The sequence below is a fragment of the Mobula birostris genome, chromosome 11 (assembly GCF_030028105.1).
Source record: "Mobula birostris isolate sMobBir1 chromosome 11, sMobBir1.hap1, whole genome shotgun sequence".
NCBI lineage: Eukaryota > Metazoa > Chordata > Chondrichthyes > Myliobatiformes > Myliobatidae > Mobula > Mobula birostris.
The window spans coordinates 25,962,302-25,983,931 of NC_092380.1; the positions used below are offsets into that span (position 1 = coordinate 25,962,302).

The 21,630-nt window shown below is 45.0% G+C and overlaps 1 protein-coding gene across 1 annotated transcript in view; it reads left to right on the top strand.

Annotated features, from left to right (window-relative positions):
* ruvbl2 (RuvB-like AAA ATPase 2) overlaps positions 1-21,630 on the top strand; it is a 41,446-nt gene that overhangs the window by 14,934 nt on the left and 4,882 nt on the right. Inside the window, exons 10-14 of the mRNA XM_072271935.1 lie at positions 3,985-4,079; positions 4,187-4,305; positions 5,878-5,997; positions 18,830-18,959; positions 21,191-21,305. Of these exons, the coding sequence (XP_072128036.1) occupies positions 3,985-4,079; positions 4,187-4,305; positions 5,878-5,997; positions 18,830-18,959; positions 21,191-21,305 (579 nt within the window). The remainder of the gene's footprint in view (positions 1-3,984; positions 4,080-4,186; positions 4,306-5,877; positions 5,998-18,829; positions 18,960-21,190; positions 21,306-21,630) is intronic.

Here is a 21,630-nt window from a genome sequence, read left to right on the forward strand (position 1 = left end):
CAAAGCTGTGCCAAATATGTCCTTACTTTAGAACTACCTAGGCTTACCCATAGCCCTCTATTTTTCTAAGCTCCATGTATCCATCCAGGAGTCTCTTAAAAGACCCTATCGTTTCTGCCTCCACCACTGCTGCCGGCAGCCCATTCCACGCACTCACCACTTTGTGTAAAAAAACTTACCCCTGATATCTCCTCTGTACCTACTTCCAAGCACCTTAAAACTATGCCCTCTCGTCCTAGCCATTTCAGCCCTGGGGAAAAGCCTCTTGACAATCAATGCCTCTCATTATCTTGTACACCTCTATCAGGTCACCTCTCATCTTCCGTCGCTCCAAGGAGAAAAGGCCGAGTTCACTCAACCTTTTCTCATGAGGCGTGCTCCCCAATCCAGGCAGTATTCTTGTAAATCTCCTCTGCACCCTTTCTATGGCTTCCTCGTCCTTTCTATAGTGAGGCGACCAGAACTGAGCACGGTACTCCACGTGAGGTCTGACCAGGATCCTATATAGCTGCAACATTACCTCTCAGCTCTTAAACTCAATCCCACGATTGTTGAAGGCCAATGCACGGTATGCCTTCTTAACCATAGAGTCAACCTGCGTAACAGCTTTGAGTGTCCTATGGACTGGGACCCCAAGATCCTTCTGATCCTCCACACTGCCAAGAGTCTTGCCATCAAGGCTGCTATATTCTGCCATCATATTTGACCTACCGAAATGAACCACCTCACACTTATCTGGATTGAATTCCATCTGCCACTTCTCAGCCCAGTTTTGCATCCTATCAATGTCCCGCCGTAACCTCTGACAGCCCTCCACACTATCCACAACACCCCCAACCTTTGTGTCATCAGCAAATTTACTAACTAATCCCTCTACTTCCTCATCCAGGTCATTTATAAAAATCACAAAGAGTAGGGGTCCCAGAACAGATCCTTGAGGCACACTACTGGTCACCGGCCTCCATGCAGAATATGACCTGTCTACAACCACTCTTTGCCTTCTGTGGGCAAGCCAGTTCTGGTTACACAAAGCAATAACCCCTTGGATCCCATGCCTCCTTACTTTCTCAATAAACCTTGCATGGGGTACCTTATCAAATGCCTTGCTGATATCCATATACACTACATCTACGGCTCTACCTTCATCAATGTGTTTAGAAAGGGGGAAAGAAATACTGAGGAAGTGTCTGCAGGTTCATTGTCCATTCAGGAATCTGATGGTGGAGGGAAAGAAGCTGTTCCTGAATTGTTAAGTCACTGTGAATACATTCCAAACCCGTCTGCTGTTCTGTTGTTAATGTAGGTCATCGCAATGCTGCTTTGGCTCTGGCCTCACAGGATCATGTTGTCACTGTAAGGCTGTCCCTCTGCAGGACACGGGGTGGGAACCCAACGGTCAGTACTCTGCTGGTTTTCAGTTGCTTGTGGAATAGCAGATGTCTATGCCATCATAGTGGCCAACGTCTGTCACAGTTGGACCTCCTACCTACTCCTGGTCAGCCAGCCACTTTAAGGAGGCTTTTGGGTTTGAAATCAGGGAGACCATAATACACTGAGAGACAGCAAAGTTGTACCCACGCTAGTATTAGGGGGCATGTGCCTGGAGATTCAGAGAAATAGATCTGGGATGGAGATGAGGAGAATGATAACCTCTGATTGTCAATTGCTACAAGAGAGATCAGTGGTCCTACAGATACTGCTCTGGTGATACTGTATCTGTGTACATTTTGACCTTTTACGGAGAGATATACTTGGTTTGGAAGTGGTTCAGAGGAGTGTAGGAGTTGCCCCGTGAGGAAAATCAGTACTTGTATTCAGTAGCATTTAGAAGAATGTAGGGTAATCTTATGGAGACATAATATATTCCTTAAGGGTTGTGACTATGGATCCTGAGATAAGTGTCAAACTTGAAGGTTACAAGATTTTTAGCAGTGTGGAGGAACAGAGAGATCTTGGTACACATCCATAGATCCCTCAAAGTTGCTGTATAGGTTGATAGGGTGCTTAAGAAGGTGTATGGTACGTTAGCCTTCATTAGTCATAGGAATGAGTTCAAGAGGTACAAGGTAATGTAGCAGCTCTATAAAACTTCGATTAGACCGCACTTGGAGTATTGTGTTCAGTCTGATTGTCTCATTATAGGAAGGATGTGGAAGCTTTAGAAAGGGTGCAAAGGTGATTTACCAGGATGACCCTTGCGTGGTGCGTGTCTTATGAAGATGGGTTGAGGGAGCTAGGGCTTTTCTCTTTGGAGCAAAGCAAGATATGAGGTGACTTAATAGAAGTGTACAGAATGTTAAGAAGTATAGATCCAGTGGACAGCCAGAGTCTTTTACCCAGGGCAGAAATGACTAATACAGGGGGCATAATTTTAAAGTGATTGGAGGAGAGTATGGGAGTTATGTCAGAAGTATGTTTTTATACACAGAGTGGTGGGTGCGTGGAACAAGCAGCCAGGGGTGATGGTAATGACACATTTAAGAGTCTCTTAGACAGGCATTTTGATGATAGAAAAGTGGAGGGCTATATGGGAAGGGAGGGTCAGATTGAACATGGATGAGGTTAAAAGGTCATCACAACGATGAGGGCTGATATGTTGTACTGTTTTGTGGTCTCTAAAAATAAAGATGAGCTTTATTTATCAAATGTAGATTGAATCATACAGTGAAATGTGGCAATCCGTCAACAACCAACACACAGGATGTGCTGGTGGTAGCCCACAAGTGTCCATAAGACATAGGAGCTGAATTAGGCCATTCAGCCCATCGAGTCTGCTCTGCCATTCTATCATGGCTGATTTATTCTCCCTCTTAATACCATTCCCCTACCTCCACCCCGTAACTTTTGATGCCCTAACGAATCAAGAACTGATCATCCTCTGCATTAAATAAACCCAATAACGTGGCCTCCACAGCCAACTGTGGCAATAAAATTTCACAGATACACAATGCACTGGCTAAAGAAATTCTCCTCATCTCTGTTCTAAGTGGATGTTCTATTCTGAGGCTGTGCCCCCCCCCCCAGTCCTAAACTCCCCCACCATGGGAAACATCCTCTCCACTATATTTAGACCTTTCAGTATTCGATAGGTTTCATTGAGATTCCCATCATTCTTCTAAATTCCAGTGAGTACAGGCCCAGAGTCGTCAAAAACTCCTCCTATGTTAACCCTTACATTCCCGGAATCATTCTCATGAACCTCCTCTGGACCCTCTCCAATGTCAGCACATCCTTATCTGGATAAAAGACCCAAAGCTGCTCACAATTCTTCCAAGTGTGGGCTGACCAATGCCTTATAAAGCCTCAGCATCGCATCCTTGCTCTTATATTCCAGTTCTCTCAAAATGAATGTTAACTTTGCATTTGCCTTCCTTACCACAGACTCAACCTGGAAGTTAACTTTTAGGAAATCCTACAAAACAGACTCCCGAGCCTCTTTGCACTTCTGATTTTTGAATTTTCTCCATTTCAAAAATAGTCTACGCCTTTATTCCTTCTACCAAAGTGCATGAACATACACTTCCCTACACTGTATTCCACCTATCACTTCTTTGCCCATCTCCTAATCTGTCTTAAGTCTTTCTGCATACTCTCTGCAGAAAGATTTAGAAACACTACCTGCCCCCTCCACCTATCTTCATATCATCAAACTTGGACGCAAAGCTATCAATTCAGTCATCCAAATCATTGACATATAACGTTAAAAGAAACAATCCCAATACCGACCCTTGTGGAACGCTACTAGTCACTGGCAGCCAACCAGGAAAAGCCTATTCATTCCTTCTCTATGTCGTCAGCCAGTCTTCTATCCATGCCAGTATTTTTCCTGTAACATGATGGGCTCATATCTTGTTTAGTATGCCAAATACTTTCTCTATCACCCTATAAACCTGTGCAGTCACTGTCAGGGAGCAGTGGATGGAAAGCTAGTTCACCCTTTAAACAGAAAGTGTCACTCATTGTTCTTGTGGGTTGTCCTCGCAGGTGACACTGGGGAAATCAAGTCTGAAGTGCGTGAGCAGATCAACGCCAAGGTCGCAGAGTGGAGGGAAGAAGGAAAGGCAGAGATAATCCCTGGGGTAAGTGTCCAGACTTCAGCTCCACATGCTGAAGTTCCACTCCAGGACTGGAGAGCTTAGTGTGGGCTAATGTAACCACTTACTTCCCATGTGTTGGACTTCTGCAGGTGCTGTTCATTGATGAAGTTCACATGCTGGACATTGAGTGTTTCTCCTTCCTAAACCGTGGCCTAGAAAGTGACATGGCTCCAGTCCTGATCATGGCAACTAACCGAGGAATAACCAGGTATACAGGCCCCTCTGTCCACACCTCTTATTCAGGGAGACTACCAAGAGTTAACTTTAACATTTTTAATTTGAAGGCATCTTAACTTGATGATGTTCTGATTTAAGATTTATACTGCAGTTTGCAATGTTGGATTAAATTGGTAAATGTCATGGTTGCAACCACGCATGACCTGCGTACTCTGGTTGGGGTGGCCTTGTGAGCTCCTGGTGCAGCCACCTGTAACCCTGTACAGTCTGCACACTCGGGTGGGAAGAGATGGGTGGGTAGTAACTCACTTAAAAAGACAAACCACCTGTCAGGAAAGAGTTAAGTGTGATTCCTCCTTGATGTGAATACAATAAAATGGAAACCTGTAAGACAAAATGGTGTTAGCCAGGAGTGGGATTGTGTTGAGAAAATAAAAGGAGTACAAGTCAAGAGTAGATAATGATGAATATGTCTTTGGGGAAGGTGAGGTCATTGTACAGTTACAGGTAACAAAGTTCAAAGTAAATTTATTATCAAGGTACATCTATGTCACCACATACAACCCTGAGATTCATTTCCTTGCTTGCATACTCAATAATTCGAATAACTGTAATAGCTTCTCCGCACCAACTGGGTGTACAGCCAGTATGCAAACTGTGCAAATACAAAAAGAAAGAAATAATAAATAAGCAATAAATATCAAGAACATGAGATGAGTCCTTGAAAGTGAGTCTATAGGTTGTGGAACAATTTCAGTAATGGGGCGACTGAAGTTATCCCCTTTGGTTCAAGGGGCTGCTGGTTGAGGGGTAATAACTATTCCTGAGTCTGGTGGTGTGAGTCCTGAGGCTCCTGTACCACCTCCCTGATGGCTACAGCATGGCCTGGGTGGTGGGAGTCCCTGATGAATGCTGCTTTCCTTTGGCAATACTCCTTGTACATGTGCTCAATAGTGGGGTGGGCTTTTCCTATGATGGAGTGGCTGTATCCGCTACGATTTGTAGAATTTTATGTTCAAGGGTATTGGTGTTTCCATACCAGACTGTGATGCAGCCAGTCCGTATACTCTCCATCACGCATCTATAAGAGTTAGTAAAAGTTTTAGATGTTATGCCAAACATTTTCAGACTCCTAAGGAAGTAGAGGAGTTGCTGTGCTTTCTTCGTAGTTGCACTTATGTGCTGGGCCCACAGTAAGTCCTCTGAAATGATAGCACCAAGGGATTTAAAGTTGCTGACCATCCCCACCTCTGATCCCCGATGAGGACTGGTTTGTGGACCTCCGGTTTCCTCCTCCTGAAGTCAATAATCAGCTCCTTGGTCTTGCTGAAATTGAGTATACGGTTATTGTACCAAATGGTGCCTTACCATTGGGGAAAGTACTGGGGTAAGAGTTATGTTGGAGTTTTGAAGGGATCTTGGGTATAAAAAGGGGCACTTTGTGCAAAGGGGAATCTAAGGGTTGGATATGGAGACAAGGACATCGAGAGAGAAAGCTGAGTGAAGCACACCACACTCAGATTGTCTTGGGCTGACAATCTTTGATATTTTAAAAGCTATGAGGGGAAAAGAACACACTAACTTAACACCTTCTGTGTCTCAGGATTCGCGGTACAAGCTACAAAAGCCCTCACGGAATTCCAATCGACTTACTGGATCGACTGGTGATCATCTCGACCTCTCCCTACAACGAGAAGGAAACCAAACAGATTCTGAAGATCAGGTGAGGTACCTGGAGTATGGATCTCAGAGGAAGTTCAGTTGGAGTAACTTGAACACAGGTGGCTGAGGCTCCTGTACTGTTCAGTCATTGATTTTTTTTAAGTTGTCCCGGAACTGTAACTCTTAGTACCTCTGGTTAAAAGTGCAAGAACTAACAGTCTCCCTGGGTTACCAGACCATGTGCAAGGTGGATATAGTGTTATAAATACTATTCACAAATTAAATGAAAACTCTTCTATAACTTCTTCCCACGTTGGAGTGGTTCAGGAAGTAGACAATAGACAATTGGTGCAGAAGTAGACCATTCGGCCCTTCGAGCCCGCACCGCCATTCTGAGATCATGGCTGATCATCTACTATCAATACCCGGTTCCTGCCTTGTCCCCATAATCCTTGATTCCCCTATCCATAAGATACCTATCTAGCTCCTTCTTGAAAGCATCCAGAGAATGGGCCGCCACTGCCTTCTGAGGCAGCACGTTCCACACCTCCACAACTCTCTGGGACAAGAAGTTCCTCCTCAACTCTGTCCTAAATGACCTACCCCTTATTCTTAAACCATGCCCTCTGGTACTGGACTCTCCCAGCATCTGGAACATATTTCCTGCCTCTATCTTGTCCAATCCCTTAATAATCTTATATGTCTCAATCAGATCCTCCCTCAATCTCCTTGATTCCAGCATGTACAAGCCCAGTCTCTCTAACCTCTCTGCGTAAGACAGTCCGGACATCCCAGGAATTAACCTAGTGAACCTACGCTGACCTCCTCCACAGCCAGGATGTCCTTCCTTAACCCTGGAGACCAAAACTGCACACAATACTCCAGGTGTGGCCTCACCAGGGCCCTGTACAAATGCAAAAGGATTTCCTTGCTCTTGTACTCAATCCCCTTTGTAATAAAGGCCAACATTCCATTAGCCTTCTTCACTGCCTGCTGCACTTGCTCATTCACCTTCAGAGACTGATGAACAAGTACTCCTAGATCTCTTTGTATTTCTCCCTTACCTAACTCCACACCGTTCAGATAATAATCTGCCTTCCTGTTCTTGCTCCCGAAGTGAATAACCTCACACTTATTCACATTAAATGCCATCTGCCAAGTTTCTGCCCACTCACCCAGCCTATCCAAGTCACCTTGAATTCTCCTAACATCCTCATCACATGTCACACTGCCACCCAGCTTACTATCATCAGCAAACCTGCTGATGTTATTCACAATGCCTTCCTCTAAATCATTGACGTAAATTGTAAACAGCTGTGGTCCCAATACCGAGCCCTGTGGCACCCCACTAGTCACCACCTGCCATTCTGAGAAACACCCATTCACTGCTACCCTTCGCTTTCTATCTGCCAACCAGTTTTCTATCCATGTCAATATCCTCCCCCCAATGCCATGAGCTCTGATTTTACCCACCAATCTCCTATGTGGTACCTTATCGAATGCCTTCTGAAAGTCAAGGTACACCACATCCACTGGATCTCCCGCATCTATCTTCCTGGTTACATCCTCGAAAAACTCCAATAGATTAGTCAAGCATGATTTGCCCTTGGTAAATCCATGCTGGCTCGGCCCAATCTTATCACTGCTATCAAGATATGCCGCTATTTCATCTTTAATAATGGACTCTAGCATCTTCCCCACTACTGATGTTAAGCTAACAGGGCGATAGTTCTCTGTTTTCTCCCTCCCTCCTTTCTTAAAAAGTGGGATAACATTAGCCATTCGCCAATCGTCAGGAACTGATCCTGAATCTAAGGGACATTGGAAAATGATCACCAATGCATCTGCAATTTCCAGAGCCACCTCCATTAGTACCCTAGGATGCAGACCATCTGGACCTGGGGATTTGTTAGCCTTCAGTCCCATCAGTCTCCTCATCACTGTTTTTCCTTCCTAATGTCAATCTGTTTCAGTTCCTCTGTTACCCTATGTCCTTGGCCCATCCATACATCCTGGGAGATTGCTTATGTCTTCCCTAGTGAAGACAGATCCAAAGTACTTATTAAATTCATCTGCCATTTCTCTGTTTCCCATAACAATTTCTCCCAATTCATTCTTCAAGGGCCCAACATTGGTCTTAACTATCTTCCTTCTCTTCACATACCTAAAAAAACTTTTGCTATCCTCCTTTATATTCCTAGCTAGCTTGCGTTCATACCTCATTTTTTCTCCCCGTATTGCCCTTTTAGTTAAGTTCTGTTGCTCCTTAAAAATTTCCCAATCATCCGTCTTCCCACCCACCTTAGCTCTGTTATACTTTTTTAATGCTATGCTATCTCTGACTTCCTTTGTCAACCACTGTGGCCACTTTTCCCCCCCTTTGAATCCTTTCTTCTCCGGGGGATGAACTGATTTTGCAGCTTGTGCATTATTCCCAAGAATACCTGCCATTGCTGTTCCACTGTCTTTTCTGCTAGGATATCCGACCAGTCAACTTTGGCCAGCAACTCCCTCATGGCTCCATAGTCTCCTTTGTTCAACTGCAATACTGACACTTCTCATCTGCCCTTATCCCTCTCAACTTGCAGATAAAAACTTATCATATTATGGTCACTACCTCCTAATGGCTCCTTTACTTCAAGATCACTTATCAAATCCTGTTCATTGCACAACACTAAATCCAGAACAGCCTTATACCTGGTCGGCTCTCGTACAAGCTGCTCCAAAAATGCATCCCGTAGGCACTCTACAAACACCCTATCCTGGGGTCCAGTACCAACCTGATTTTCCCAGTTCACCTGCGTGTTGAAGTCCCCCAGAACTACTGCAACATTTCGTTTGCCACATGCCATTGTTAACTCCCTATTCAACTTGCACCCAATATCCATGCTACTGTTTGGGGGCCTGTAGATAACACCTATTAGGGTCTTTTTGCCCTTACTTTTCCTCGGTTCTATCCACACTGACTCTACTTCTCCTGATTCTATGTTCCCCCTTGCAAGGGACTGAATCTCATTCCTCACCAACAGGGCCCACCCCACCCCCTCTGCCCACCTTTCTGTCCCTTCGATAGCACGTATACCCTTGTACATTCAATTCCCAGGTCTGATCCCCCTGCAGCCATGTCTCTGTTATCCCAACAACATCATAGTTACCCATTCGCACCTGAGCTTCAAGCTCATCCGCCTTATTTCTGACACTTCGTGCATTCAGATATAGAACTTTTAACCCATTTCTCCTTTCTCTGTTTAAATCGCTGCCTATTGTGCACAACCCAGCTCCCCGGACTCTCACCAGGCTATACGCCCCTTGAATTTTGTTGTCCTTCTTAAATTTACTTACTCTTTCTGCACATTTAACTCCATGCTCCGTCAGACCATCCCTCTGCACATGTATTCTCCTTATCACTCATTCCGCCTCACCTTTCTCTACTTCACACTTAATATTCCGGAACTGTGTAGTCCCCACCTGTCCTTTATACTCCATCTCGCTATCCTCTCTCACATTCTGGATCCCTGCCCCCTGCAAATTTAGTTTAAACCCCCCCAAGCAGCACTAGCAAACTTTCCTGCAAGAATGTTAGTACCCCTCCAGTTCAGGTGTAAACCGTCCCCCCACCTTCCCTGGAACAAAGCCCAATTATCTAAAAACCTGAAGCCCTCCCTCCTGCACCATCCTCTCAGCCACGTATTGATCTGTATAATCCTTTTCGCCTCACTCGCATGTAGCACAGGTAGCAATCCTGAGATTGTTACCCTGGAGGTCCTGCCCTTCAGCTTCGCACCTAACTCCCTGAACTCACTACGCAGGACCCCCTCACTCTTCCTACCCACGTCGTTGGTCCCTACATGGACCACAACATCTGGATTCTTGCCCTCCCTCTCGAGAATAACCTGCACCCGACCTGAGATGTCCCGGACCCTGGCACCAGGGAGGCAACATACCATCTGAGACTCCCGATCTCCCCCACAAAATCTCCTATCTGCCCCCCTGACTATAGAATCCCTTATCACTACCGCTGTCCTCTCTTCCCTCCTCCCCTTCTGAGTCGAGGCTCCAACCTCAGTGCCAGAGACAGAACCACTGCAACTTGTTCCTGGTAGGTCAGTAGTTGTTATGCTCATTGGGATGAAGTTTTAAAATACAGAACAGTGAAGCACAGTTCAAGCCCTACGGCCCACAATGCTGTGCTGACTTCTTAAGCTACTCTAAAATCAATCTAGCGCTTCCCTCCCACATACCCTTCCACTTTTCTTTCATCCATGTGCCCATCTAAGAGTCTCTTAAATGTCCAGAATGTATTTGCCTCTACCACTACCCCTGTTGTGCATTCTACACACCTACCACTCTGTATATTTTTTTAAAGCTTGGCTCTGATATCCCCCTTGTACTTTCCACCTACTGCCTTAAAATTATCCTCTTTTGTATTTCCTTCCTGGGGAGAAATATCTGACTGTCCATTCGATCCATGCCTCTTATGTTACAGAGTCATACAGAACAGCACAGAAACAGACCCTTCAGCCCATCTAGTCCATGCCAAAACCACTTAAACTGCCTACTCCTATCGACATGCACTGGGAACATTAGCCCTCCATACCTCTGCTATCCATGTACCTATCCAAGCTTCTCTTAAGTGTTCAAATCAAGCTCGTAAGCACTACTTGTGCTGGCCACTCATTTCACGCTCATGACCCTCTAAGTGAAGAAGTTTCCCCTTGTGTTCCCTTTAAACTTCTCACCTTTCACCCTTAACTCATGACCTCTGGTTGTATTCCCATCCAACCTCATTTACCCTATCTATACCCCTCATAATTTTGTGTACTTCTCAGTGTTTTACGTTCTAAAGGGTACACTCCTAACCTATTCAATCTTACCTTGTATTCAGGTCCTCCAGACCCAGCAACATCCTTGTAAATTTTCTCTGTACTCTTTCAACCTTGTTTACTAGATCTTTCCTGTATGTAGGTGATCAAAACTGCACGCAATACATCAAAGGAGGCCTCACCTACATCTTATACAACCTCAATATAACATCCTATTTCTTGTACTCAGTACTTTGATTTACGAAGGCCAATGTGCCAAGCTTTCTACATGTGACGCCACTTTCAACAAACTATGGACTTGTATTCCTAAGTCCCTTTGTTCTACCGCACTCCTCGATGCCCTATTGTTCACTGTGTAAGAACTACCCTGATTGGTCCTACCAAAATGCAAAACCTCATAATTGTCTGCATTAAATTCCATCTGCCATTTTTCAGCCCATTTTTCCAGCTGATGCAGATCCCTCTGCAAGCCATGATTGTTTTCGTCACTGTCCACTACAACACCAAGCATGACCTCATCCATAAATTTGCTGATCCAGTTATCATCCAAATCATTGATATAGATGGCAAACAACAACAGACCTGGTACCAATCCCTACGGCACTCCACTAATCACAGGTTTCCAGTCAGAGGCAACCCTCTACTACCACTCTCTGGCTTCTCACCCAAAGCCAATGTCTAATCCAATTTGCTACCTCATCCTGAATATCAAGCGACTGAACCTTCTGATCAGCCTCCCATGCGGGACCTTGTCAAATGCCTTACTAAAGTCCACGTAGACAACATCCACTGCCTTGTCTTCATCCACTTTCCTCGTAACGTCCTCAAAAAAAGTCTTTTAAGGTTAATAGACAATAGGTGCGGGAGTAGGCCATTTGGCCCTTCGAGCCAGCACCGCCATTCACTGTGATCATGGCTGATCATCCACAATCAGTATCCAGATCCTGCCTTATCCCCATAACCTTTCATTCCGCTATCTTTAAGAGCTCTCTCCATCTCTTTCTTGAAAACATCCAGAGACTTGGCCTCCACTGCCTTCTAGGGCAGAGCATTCCACATATCCACCACTCTCTGGGTGAAAACGTTTTTCCTCAATTCTGTTCTAAATGGCCTACCCCTTATTCTCAAACTGTGGCCTCCGGGTTCTGGACTCGCCCATCAGCAGGAACATGCTTCCTGCCTCCAGCGTGTCCAATCCCTTAATAATCTTATATGTTTCAATCAGATCCCCTCTCATCCTTCTAAATTCCAGTGTATACAAGCCCAGTCGCTCCAATCTTTCAACATATGACAATCCCGCCATCCTGGGAATTAACTTTGTGAACCTCCGCTGCACTCCCTCAGTAGCAAGAATGTCCCTCCTCAAATTTGAAGAACAAATCTGCACACAATACTCCAGGTGTGGTCTCACCAGGGCCCTGTACAGTTGCAGAAGGACCTCTTTGCTCCTATACTCAATTCCCCTTGTTATGAAGGCCAGCATGCCATTAGCTTTCTTCACTGCCTGCTGTACCTGCATGCTTGCTTTCAGTGACTGATGAACAAGAACACCTAGATTTCGTTGTGCTTCCCCTTTTCCTAACTTGACTCCATTTAGATAATAATCTGACTTCCTGTTCTTACCACCAAAGTAGATAACCTCACATTTATCCACATTAAACTGCATCTGCCATGCATCTGCCCACTCACCCAGCCTGTCCAGGTCACCCTGCATTCTCATAACATCCTCCTCACATTTCACACTGCCACCCAGCTTTGTGTCATTGGCAAATTTGCTAATGTTACTTTTAATTCCCTCATCTAAATCATTAGTGATTGATGAATCATGTTGGTGAGACATGATCTACCACGCACGAAGCCATGCTGACTATCCTTAATCAGTCCGTGTCTGTCCAAATACTTGTATATCCAGTCCCTTAGCATACCTTCCAATAACTTTCCCACAACTAATGTTAGACTCACCAGCCTATAGTTCAATGGTTCCATTTCATATCAGAGAATGTATACAACTTGAAATTGTTGCTCTTCGCACGAAAGCAGAAAAGTACCCCAAAAAATGAGTGACAGTAAAAATGTTAAAACCCCTCCCACACACAAGCAGCAGTAAAAGCATCAATCCCCCCCCCTTATTTTAGCAAACAGCATGAGAACCCACCACCCACCAAACAAGCAACACCAAAGCCCCTCAGAGAGACCATCTGCAGCACAGAAAAACTCAACGTACATCCGAGCAATTCAAGATACCACAGGCACGCTACCTCTGCCCCTCCCTAATAAAAAGATGTCACACAGCGAGAGGGGAGACCAACAAAAACAAAAAACTCATTTATGGTGTTAAAGTCTGCCATGTCACTTTTTCCAAGTTTTCTGACTCGAGAATTGACAGCAAACTCTCCCGCACCAATGAGAGAGAGAGAGTAGTTCACCAAGTACCTGCTGTTCCCGATTCTCTGTTTTCTCCCGCGACACTTCTCCCGAAGGCCGCAAAGCCTCAGAGCCCCGAAGTTGTGCTCATCTTCTAGGCCGCATCCTTGGGATATTGAAAAATGGCCAGTTGGTGAGCCCCAGGAATGGGAACCATTGCCGTAAAGAACGTAGTTTGAATGCAGCTGCCGGTCAAGGGCACTTACAGGACCCGTCCACATTGAAAAGGGAAAAAAAAGAGACATTAAGGGGGGAAATTAAGCTGTTTCCACAGATGAGCTCAAAGACACTGCTCTTCAGTGCCATCATAGCTCTGTGTTTGTTTATACTCCCCAATCAAATTACCTCTCATTCTCCTTCACTCCAAAGATAAAAGCCCTAGTTCACTCAACCTATCCTCATAAGACATTCTCTCAAATCCCGATAAATCTCCTTCGCACCCTCTCTAAAACTTCCACATCCTCTCAATGATGAGGCAACTAGAGTTGAACACAGTATTTCAAGTGTGATTTAACCAGGGTTTTATAGAACTGCAACATTGAATTCAATCCCCCCAACAAATGAAGGCCAACCCAATGACAGGGTTGTTAAGAAGGCTGCCTTAACAACCTTATGAACTTCCATGAGATTGCCTTTTAGAAAAAGCAGTTTTGTATGAGGAGCAATCCAAGATAACAATTCCACTTTTGCTGTGAATTTGATGAAGGCAGCAAGTTTCCCCAGCACTGATTCCTTCTCAGCTTTAAGTTTGATTGAAGCACTTGAACTTGTTCCACTGTTCAACTATTCACCATGACCTTGATGCAACTTGGCCAACTTAATTGTTTACCCTTTGTTGATAAAAGTATGTTGATCTAAAATTTCAAATCATCAACCTGGGTTTTGCTTTTTCTGGGAGTTAGCAAAGTATTTCCTAGCCTGTCCTGTCATGGTCTGGCCCCATTTTTAAACTTGCACCCCTTATCTGAAACTTTCATTCCCTTGAAAACTCTCCACCCAGCCAACTACTCGAATCAGATTATCTGTGATTCTCCAAACTGTTGAGGATACATGTCCCTTCTAAACCTCAAGTAAACAAAGTCTGCCTTTGTGAAAGGTAAAATGTCCGTAGGGAATAGAGGAGGGTGGGGGAGATTTTTTTTTTAACCAGAAGGAGAAATCAATATTCATCATCAGGTTGGAGGCTACCCAGGCAGAATATAAGGTGTTGCTCCTCCACCATGAAGGTTGTCTTGTCTTGGCACATATTGGAATGGGAATTGGAATTAATATGTTTGGCCACCAGGAAGCTCCACTTGTGGCGGATGGAGCGGAGGTGCTTAATGAAGCCGACTTCTTGATAAACTTGGGAACTTGGCTCTCTTTGTAAAATCAGAAGTGACGAGTCTGGCACATAAATCACACATAAAGTGACCAGAGTACCATTTCTACACTGAAGAAGTATTGCAAAGTTATGCCTATTTCTATCACATAATGATGCTGAAAAATTAATTCCTGCCTTTATCATGAATGGACTAGATTACTCCAGTGCATTTTTTTCTGGCCTTCCAAAGTAATCTATTGACAAACTTCAACTCATTCAGAATGCTGCTGCTAGACTTTCCAGAATGAGGGAACGTGTCACTCTCGTCCTAACTACTCTGCATGGGCTTTCTGTAGCTTTTAGATTTGATCTTAAAGTTCTCTTATTCTTAAAGCTCTTAATGGTCCGGGACCGTTAGTCTCGCGGGACCATGGATCTGCGCCTGGAAAGTCTTGCTTCAGTCTGTGTTAGAGCAGCGTCTGTTGTGGTTGTAGAGTCCCACACGGGAGTGACAGTCTCGGCTGCAGCGACTGCACTTGAAGGCACTGTCCTCCATTGTTGTCTTGGTGCTGTTTTAACGACGAATGCGCTTTTCTTCAGCAGCCAGCCTCAGCTTCTCTTCTCCTCTTTTTAGACCTCTGTGTAGTTCCAGCTTCCAGTGAGAGCGATCATTTGCGATGTCCTCCCACCTCTCGACGTTCATTTTCAGTGACTTCATGTCTCTCTTGCAAACGTCTTTGAAACAAGGATGGGGCCACCCTTGTGCTCTCTTGCCGGAGGCCAGTTCCCCGTGCAGCAGGTCTTTCGGGATCCTCCCATCTGACATGCAGTGTACGTGGCCCAGCCAGCGGAGACAGCGTTGTTGGAGCAGGGTGAAGAGGCTGGGTATCTGGACGCAGGCCAGGACCTCACTGTCGATCAGTCCACTTGATATCCAGGCAGTGTCTCCGGCTGCGAAGGTGGAAGGTGTTGAGACGCCGCTGTTGTCTGTAGTAGAGGCTCCAGGTCTTGCTGCCGTAAAGCAGTGTGCTGAGGATGCAGGCCCTGTAGACTGCAACTTTGGTGTGCATCATCAGCTTTCTGTTCTCCCAGACTCTCTTTGTCAGCCTGGCGAATGTTGAGGCTGCTCGTCCGATCTGTCTGTTGATCTCGGGGTCTAGGGAGAGGCTGAACGTGATGGTGGAGCCAAGGTATGTAAACTCGTGAACTACCTCCAGCTCGTAGTTGTTGATGGTAATGGCCGGGGTGTGCTCAACGCCTTGGCCCAGCACGTTGGTTTTCTTCAGGCTGATGGTCAAGCTGAACTCCTGGCAGGCTCTTGAGAAGCTGTCCATGAGGCGTTGCAGTTGCTCTTCAGAGTGTGTTGCCAGTGCCACATCGTCTGCAAACAACATGTCCCTGATGAGTACTTCACGAAACTTGGTTTTTGCCCTCAGCTGGGACAGACTGAACAGCTTCCATCTGATCTGGTGTGGAGGTAGACACCATCAGTTGATGTTCCAAAGGCGTGCTTCAGCATGACTGCGAAGAAGATGCCAAACAGGGTGGGGGGGAAGCACGCAGCCCTGCTTCACACCGCTGCGGATGTTGAAGGCCTCCGAAGAAGAGCCGTCGAACTGAACGACGCCCTCAAAGGGGACAGAAGCGACTGTAGCAGCTACAGGGGAATCTCTTTGCTGAGCATCGTTGGAAAGGTCTTCACCCGTGTGGTCCTGAACAGACTGCAGAAAATAGCAGAAAGGGTATATCCCGAGTCTCAGTGCGGTTTCAGGTCAGAACACTCCACAATCGACATGATCTTTAGATTATGAGAACACTCAGTCCTCTTTTATTGTCATTTAGAAATGCATACATGCATTACGAAATGACACAATGTTTCTCCGGAGTGATATCACAGAAATCAGGACAGACCAAAGACTAACACTGACAGAACCACATAATTATAACATATAGTTACAGCAGTGCAAAACAATACCATAATTTGACAAAGAACAGATCATAGGCACAGTAAAAAAAAAGTCTCAAAGTCCCGAGTCGATCTACTCCCGAGTCCCTGATAGCAGGCGGCAAAAGGGAGAAACCCCCTGCCATAAACCTCCAGGCACTGTCAACTTGCTGATACCTTGAAAGCACCCGACCACAGCCGACACTGAGTCCATCCGTCTGAAAACTTTGAGCTTCCGACCAGCCTCTCCGATACAGCCTCCCAAGTGCCATCCTCTGCCAAGTGCCTTCGACCTCGCCCCAGCTGCAGAAACACGCAAAGCCGAGGATCTCGAGGCCTTCAGCTTTGGAGATTCCAGTTACCACACAGTAGCAGCGGCAGTGAAGCAGGCATTTCAGAAATTTTCCAGATGTTCCTCCTTGCTGTCACGTCTATCTCCATCAAATCAGGATTGTGCACGGTCCCCTACTTGACAAATAACAGAGATTCATCACCGAAGTGTCGTTGCATCGCCATTTTCTCCCCCCTCCTGGGAGGTTTTCTCCCTTCGACAGCTACAAGAGAAATGCAGAGAGCAAAGACAACCATCCTACGTCACTTTCGTTGACCTTACGAAGGCCTTCACCTTGTGAGCAGAGACGGCCTGTTCAAAATCCTCGCCAGGATTGGTTGTCCCCTGAGGCTCCTCGGGATAGTTCAGTCATTCCACACAGACATGAAGGGACCAGAGTACGGCACAGAATTGTTTCATTTTTATAATCCTGCTCATGCTTTCAGGTCTTCTTCCACCGATCTCTTAAATTTAAACAATCTCCTTCAAAAGATCATTGGCAGGTCAGCTTTTTTTGAATTACACTCCTAAACTCTGGAATTGAATATCAAATAAGGATGCAGACTCAGACTTGGTTGACACTTTCAAACATCAGTTCAAAACTTATTTAACCTTGCTTTTACTAACATTGTTTTTGTCTTTTATTTTCATGTTTATTTTTATTTATATTTTATTTTCATGTTTGCTCTTTATCCTATTCTAAAGCACTTCAAACTACATCATAATAATAGGCATCCGTTAGTCTCGTGAGACCATGGATTTGTGTCTTGGAAGGTTTCCAGGGCGCAGGCCTGGGCAAGGTTGTATGGAAGACCAGCAGTTGCCCATGCTGCAAGTCTCCCGTCTCTACGACACCGATGTTGTCCAAGGGAAGGGCATTGGGACCAATACAGATTGGCACCCGTGTCGTCGCAGAGCAATGTGTGGTTAAGTGCCTTGTTCAAGGACACAACACGATGCCTCAGCCAAGGCTCGAACTAGTGACCTTCAGATCACTAGGCGAATGCCATAGCCACTTGGCCATGCACCAACAACTACTCATCTGTATGAAAAATGCTGTATAGTTACTGTCGTTGTATTTTTATTTTTTCCTCAGCTCAAGTTGGTAAATCCTGAGATGCAAGCAAAACCAAGCACGCTCATTTCTTAGTTGCTAGGAACTTTCAGACTATTCTGGTGAAGTTTAGTATTGTGGCTTTCTGGAGATTTACATGAATATTGCTGTGTAGGTCTAATTGTTTAATGCGACTGTGTAGTGACTTTGGGATGATACCAGTTGTAGATATTCTTAATGGGACAATGTATATTCTGTTCATGTTCCATAGTCTTTCAATTTCCTCTTTTAATTCGGCATATTTCTGATGTTTTTCACTAATTGATTTTTGTAAGCGATGTTTGGAATGGCTATATCTATTAAGTAAGTTGTTATTGCTTGTTTATCCTGTATTATTATATCCAGATGGTTACTATTCTTATTATTAAGCATATATCCTCTAATTTTACACTTCTCTACCTCGGGGGGAAAAACGTTCACTTTATAAGCCTCTCTGCGGTCACTCCTTTGTCTCTGAGAATTGTAATTCTCAACCAGTTTTCCAGGAGAAGTAGCTACGGAAGTAGTTGCCTTTCTGTTGAATGACAGACCCTAGCGGAGTGGTGGATGCAGATTCGAATGCAACATTTAAGAGAAGTTTGGATAAGTACATTGTTGGGAGGGGCATGGTGGGCTAAGGTCCAGGTGCAGATTGATGGGACTAGGCAAAATAATGGGTCAGTGTGAACTAGGTGAGCCGAAAGGCCTTTTTCTGAACTATGTTGTCCTTTGGCTCTATTGCTGTTCACTATAACCTGTTAACCCAGCAGTTTGCCTTCAGATTAATTGCACTGGAGTTTGGGTACATATCTTGTTTGTAATGCAGTGAACTGAATTGTTTTATTAGCTGTTTGAGAGAACTTTTTTAATATATAAGCAGCCACTTTTGCATAACTCAAGTGAGGTGTATAGACTTCTGAGTCTTCCATGCTACCATGATCTTCCCTTTAAAGATCTTCCCTTGTTATGTGTAGGTGTGAAGAGGAGGACGTGGAGATGAGTGAGGATGCATACACAGTACTCACCCGGATCGGCTTGGAAACGTCTCTCCGTTACTCCATTCAGTTGATCACTGCTGCCAACCTCGTCTGTAAGAAGCGCAAGGTAGACCACACTTCCTGCCGGTCTGGGTCCATCCTGCTGTCAGTTCCGTCCCTGAGACCAAATATCTCCTTGCTGGCAAATGGTGTTCCTCACTTTGAGCTATGCATCACCTACAGATGCAATATAAAGCTCCCATGCTTCTCCTCCACCAGTGTATCTCAGTGCCCTTTCAAAGTTCACATTTTCCATGTCTCACAGCCTTATCCAATCCCCACAATGATGGGCAATTGGTGCTACGATATTGTAAAATTCAACTGGGCCCACTAGCCTGCAGAGAGCAGAGTTCTGATTCAGAATCAAATTTATTTGTCCGTAAGATAAAGGAGCAGAATTAGGCCACTCGGCCCATCAAGTCTGTTCTACCATTCCATCATGGCCGATATCCCTCTCAACCCCATTTTCCTGTAACCTTTAATGCTGTGACTAATCAAGGACTTATCACCCTCTGCTTTAAATATACTTAATGACTTGGCCACCACAGCCACCCCTAGCAATGATTTCCACAGATTCACCACCCTCTTATTTTAAGGCTGTGCCTTCTGGTCCTAGACCCACCCATTATAGTAAACATCCTCTTCACATCCACTCTAGCCAGGCCTTTCAGTACTCTGTAGGTTTCAATGAGATCCCCCTTCATTCTTCTGAGCTTAGGCAAGTAAAGGTCCAGAGCCATCAAGCACTCCTCATACATTAACCCTTTCATTCCCAGAAACATTCTCATGAACCACCTCTAGACCCTCTCCAATGACAGTACATCTCTGTTTTTAGATAAAGAGCCCAATACTGCTCACAATACCCCAAGTACAGTCTGACCAATGCCCTATAAAGCCTCAGCATCACGTCCTTGCTCTTGTATTCTAGTCCTCACAAAATGAATGCTAACGTTGTATTTGCCTTCCTTACCACCAATTCAACCTGCAAGTTTACCTTCCAGTTTTCTCTCCATTTTGAAAATAGTAGTGAGAAGGTAAATGGGATGTTAGCATTCATTTCAAGAAGATTGGAATATAAAAGCAAGGATGTAATGTTGAAACTTTATAAAGCATTGGTAAGGCCTCACTTGGAGTATTGTGAGCCCGTTTTGGCCCCCTATTTTAGAAAGCATGTGCTGAAAATGGAGAGGGTTCAAAGTTCATGAAAATGATTCCAGGATTGAATGGTTTGTCATATGAGGAGCATTTGATGGCTCTGGGCCTGTATTCACTAGAATTCTGAAGAATGAGAGATGATCTAATGGAAACCTATCAAATGATGAAATGCCTTGATAGAGTGGATGCTTCCAGTGGTGGGAGAGTCTAAGACCAGAGAACCTAGCCTCAGAATAGAGGGGCGTCCTTTTAGAATGGAGAAGAGGAGAAATTTCCTTAGCCAGAGAGTGGTGAATCTGTGGAGTTCTTCGCCACAGGCAGCTATGGAAGCCAGGTCTTTAATGCAGAGGTTGATAGATTCATGATTGATCAGGGCATGAAGGGGTAAGGGAGGAGATTGGGGCTGAGAGAAAATTTGAATCAGCCATGATGAAATGGTGGAGTTCGTCCACAATTTCTTTGTCCTCCTTTCCTATCTCTCCAGTGCCATTTTCTAGTGATCTGATGTCTACTCTCACCTCTTTTAATCTTTATACAGTATACCTGAAAAAAACTTTTGGTATCCTCTATTTTTGGTTAGCTTACCTTCATGTTTCATCTTTTCTCTCCTGGTTTTTTTCAGTTGCCATCTGTTGGTCTTTTGATTTTATGCTGTCCTTGACTTCCTTTGTCAACCATAGTTACCTCTTCTTCCTTTTAGAATACTACTTCATCTTTGGGATGTATCTATTCTGCACCTTCCAAATTGCCTCCAGAAACTCCAGCCGTTGCTGTTCTGCCATCATCCCTGCTGGTGTCCCCTTCCAGTCAATTTTGGCTGGCTCCTCTCTCATGCCCCTATAATTCCCTTTACTCCACACGTACACAGAAGCATACAGTGAAATGTGTTGATTGTGTCAACTACCGACACAGCCCAAGGATGTGCTGGGGCAGCCCACAAGTGTGGTCACACATTCCAGCGCCAATATACCATACTCAACAGAACAATACAGCACACAACAAGTGACAAAACAACAACAGCAAAACAAGCCCCATTCCTCCCACCAACCCACCCATGTACATATACATTTCCCTTTCTTTACCCTTCTCCCATTTTATCTCTTTCCTTGATCCCAACCACAGTTGTTTCCTGTTTTGTTTCAGGGGACAGAGGTACAAGTGGATGACATTAAACGTGTTTACTCCCTCTTCCTGGATGAGTCCCGATCAACGCAGTACATGAAGGAATACCAGGACGCCTTCATGTTCAATGAAATAAGTGAGTTTATCCCGGCTGCAGAAACCAGATCACGTATACCATAACAGGGACAGTGATGCGTGCATGAAGTCCGGTGACGGTGAAATGCGTCATTTCGTCAATGACCAACACAGCCTAAGGCTGTGCTGGGGGCTGCCCACAGTGTTGCTACGCTTCCGGTGCCAACATAGAACGCCCACAACTTACTAACGCTAACTTGTATGTCTTTGGAATGTGGGAGGAAATCTGAGTGCCTGGAGGAAACCCACACGGTCATGGGGAGAACATACAAACTCCTTACAGTAAGCGGCAGAAACCCCAATCACTGGTGCTGTAAAGTGCTACG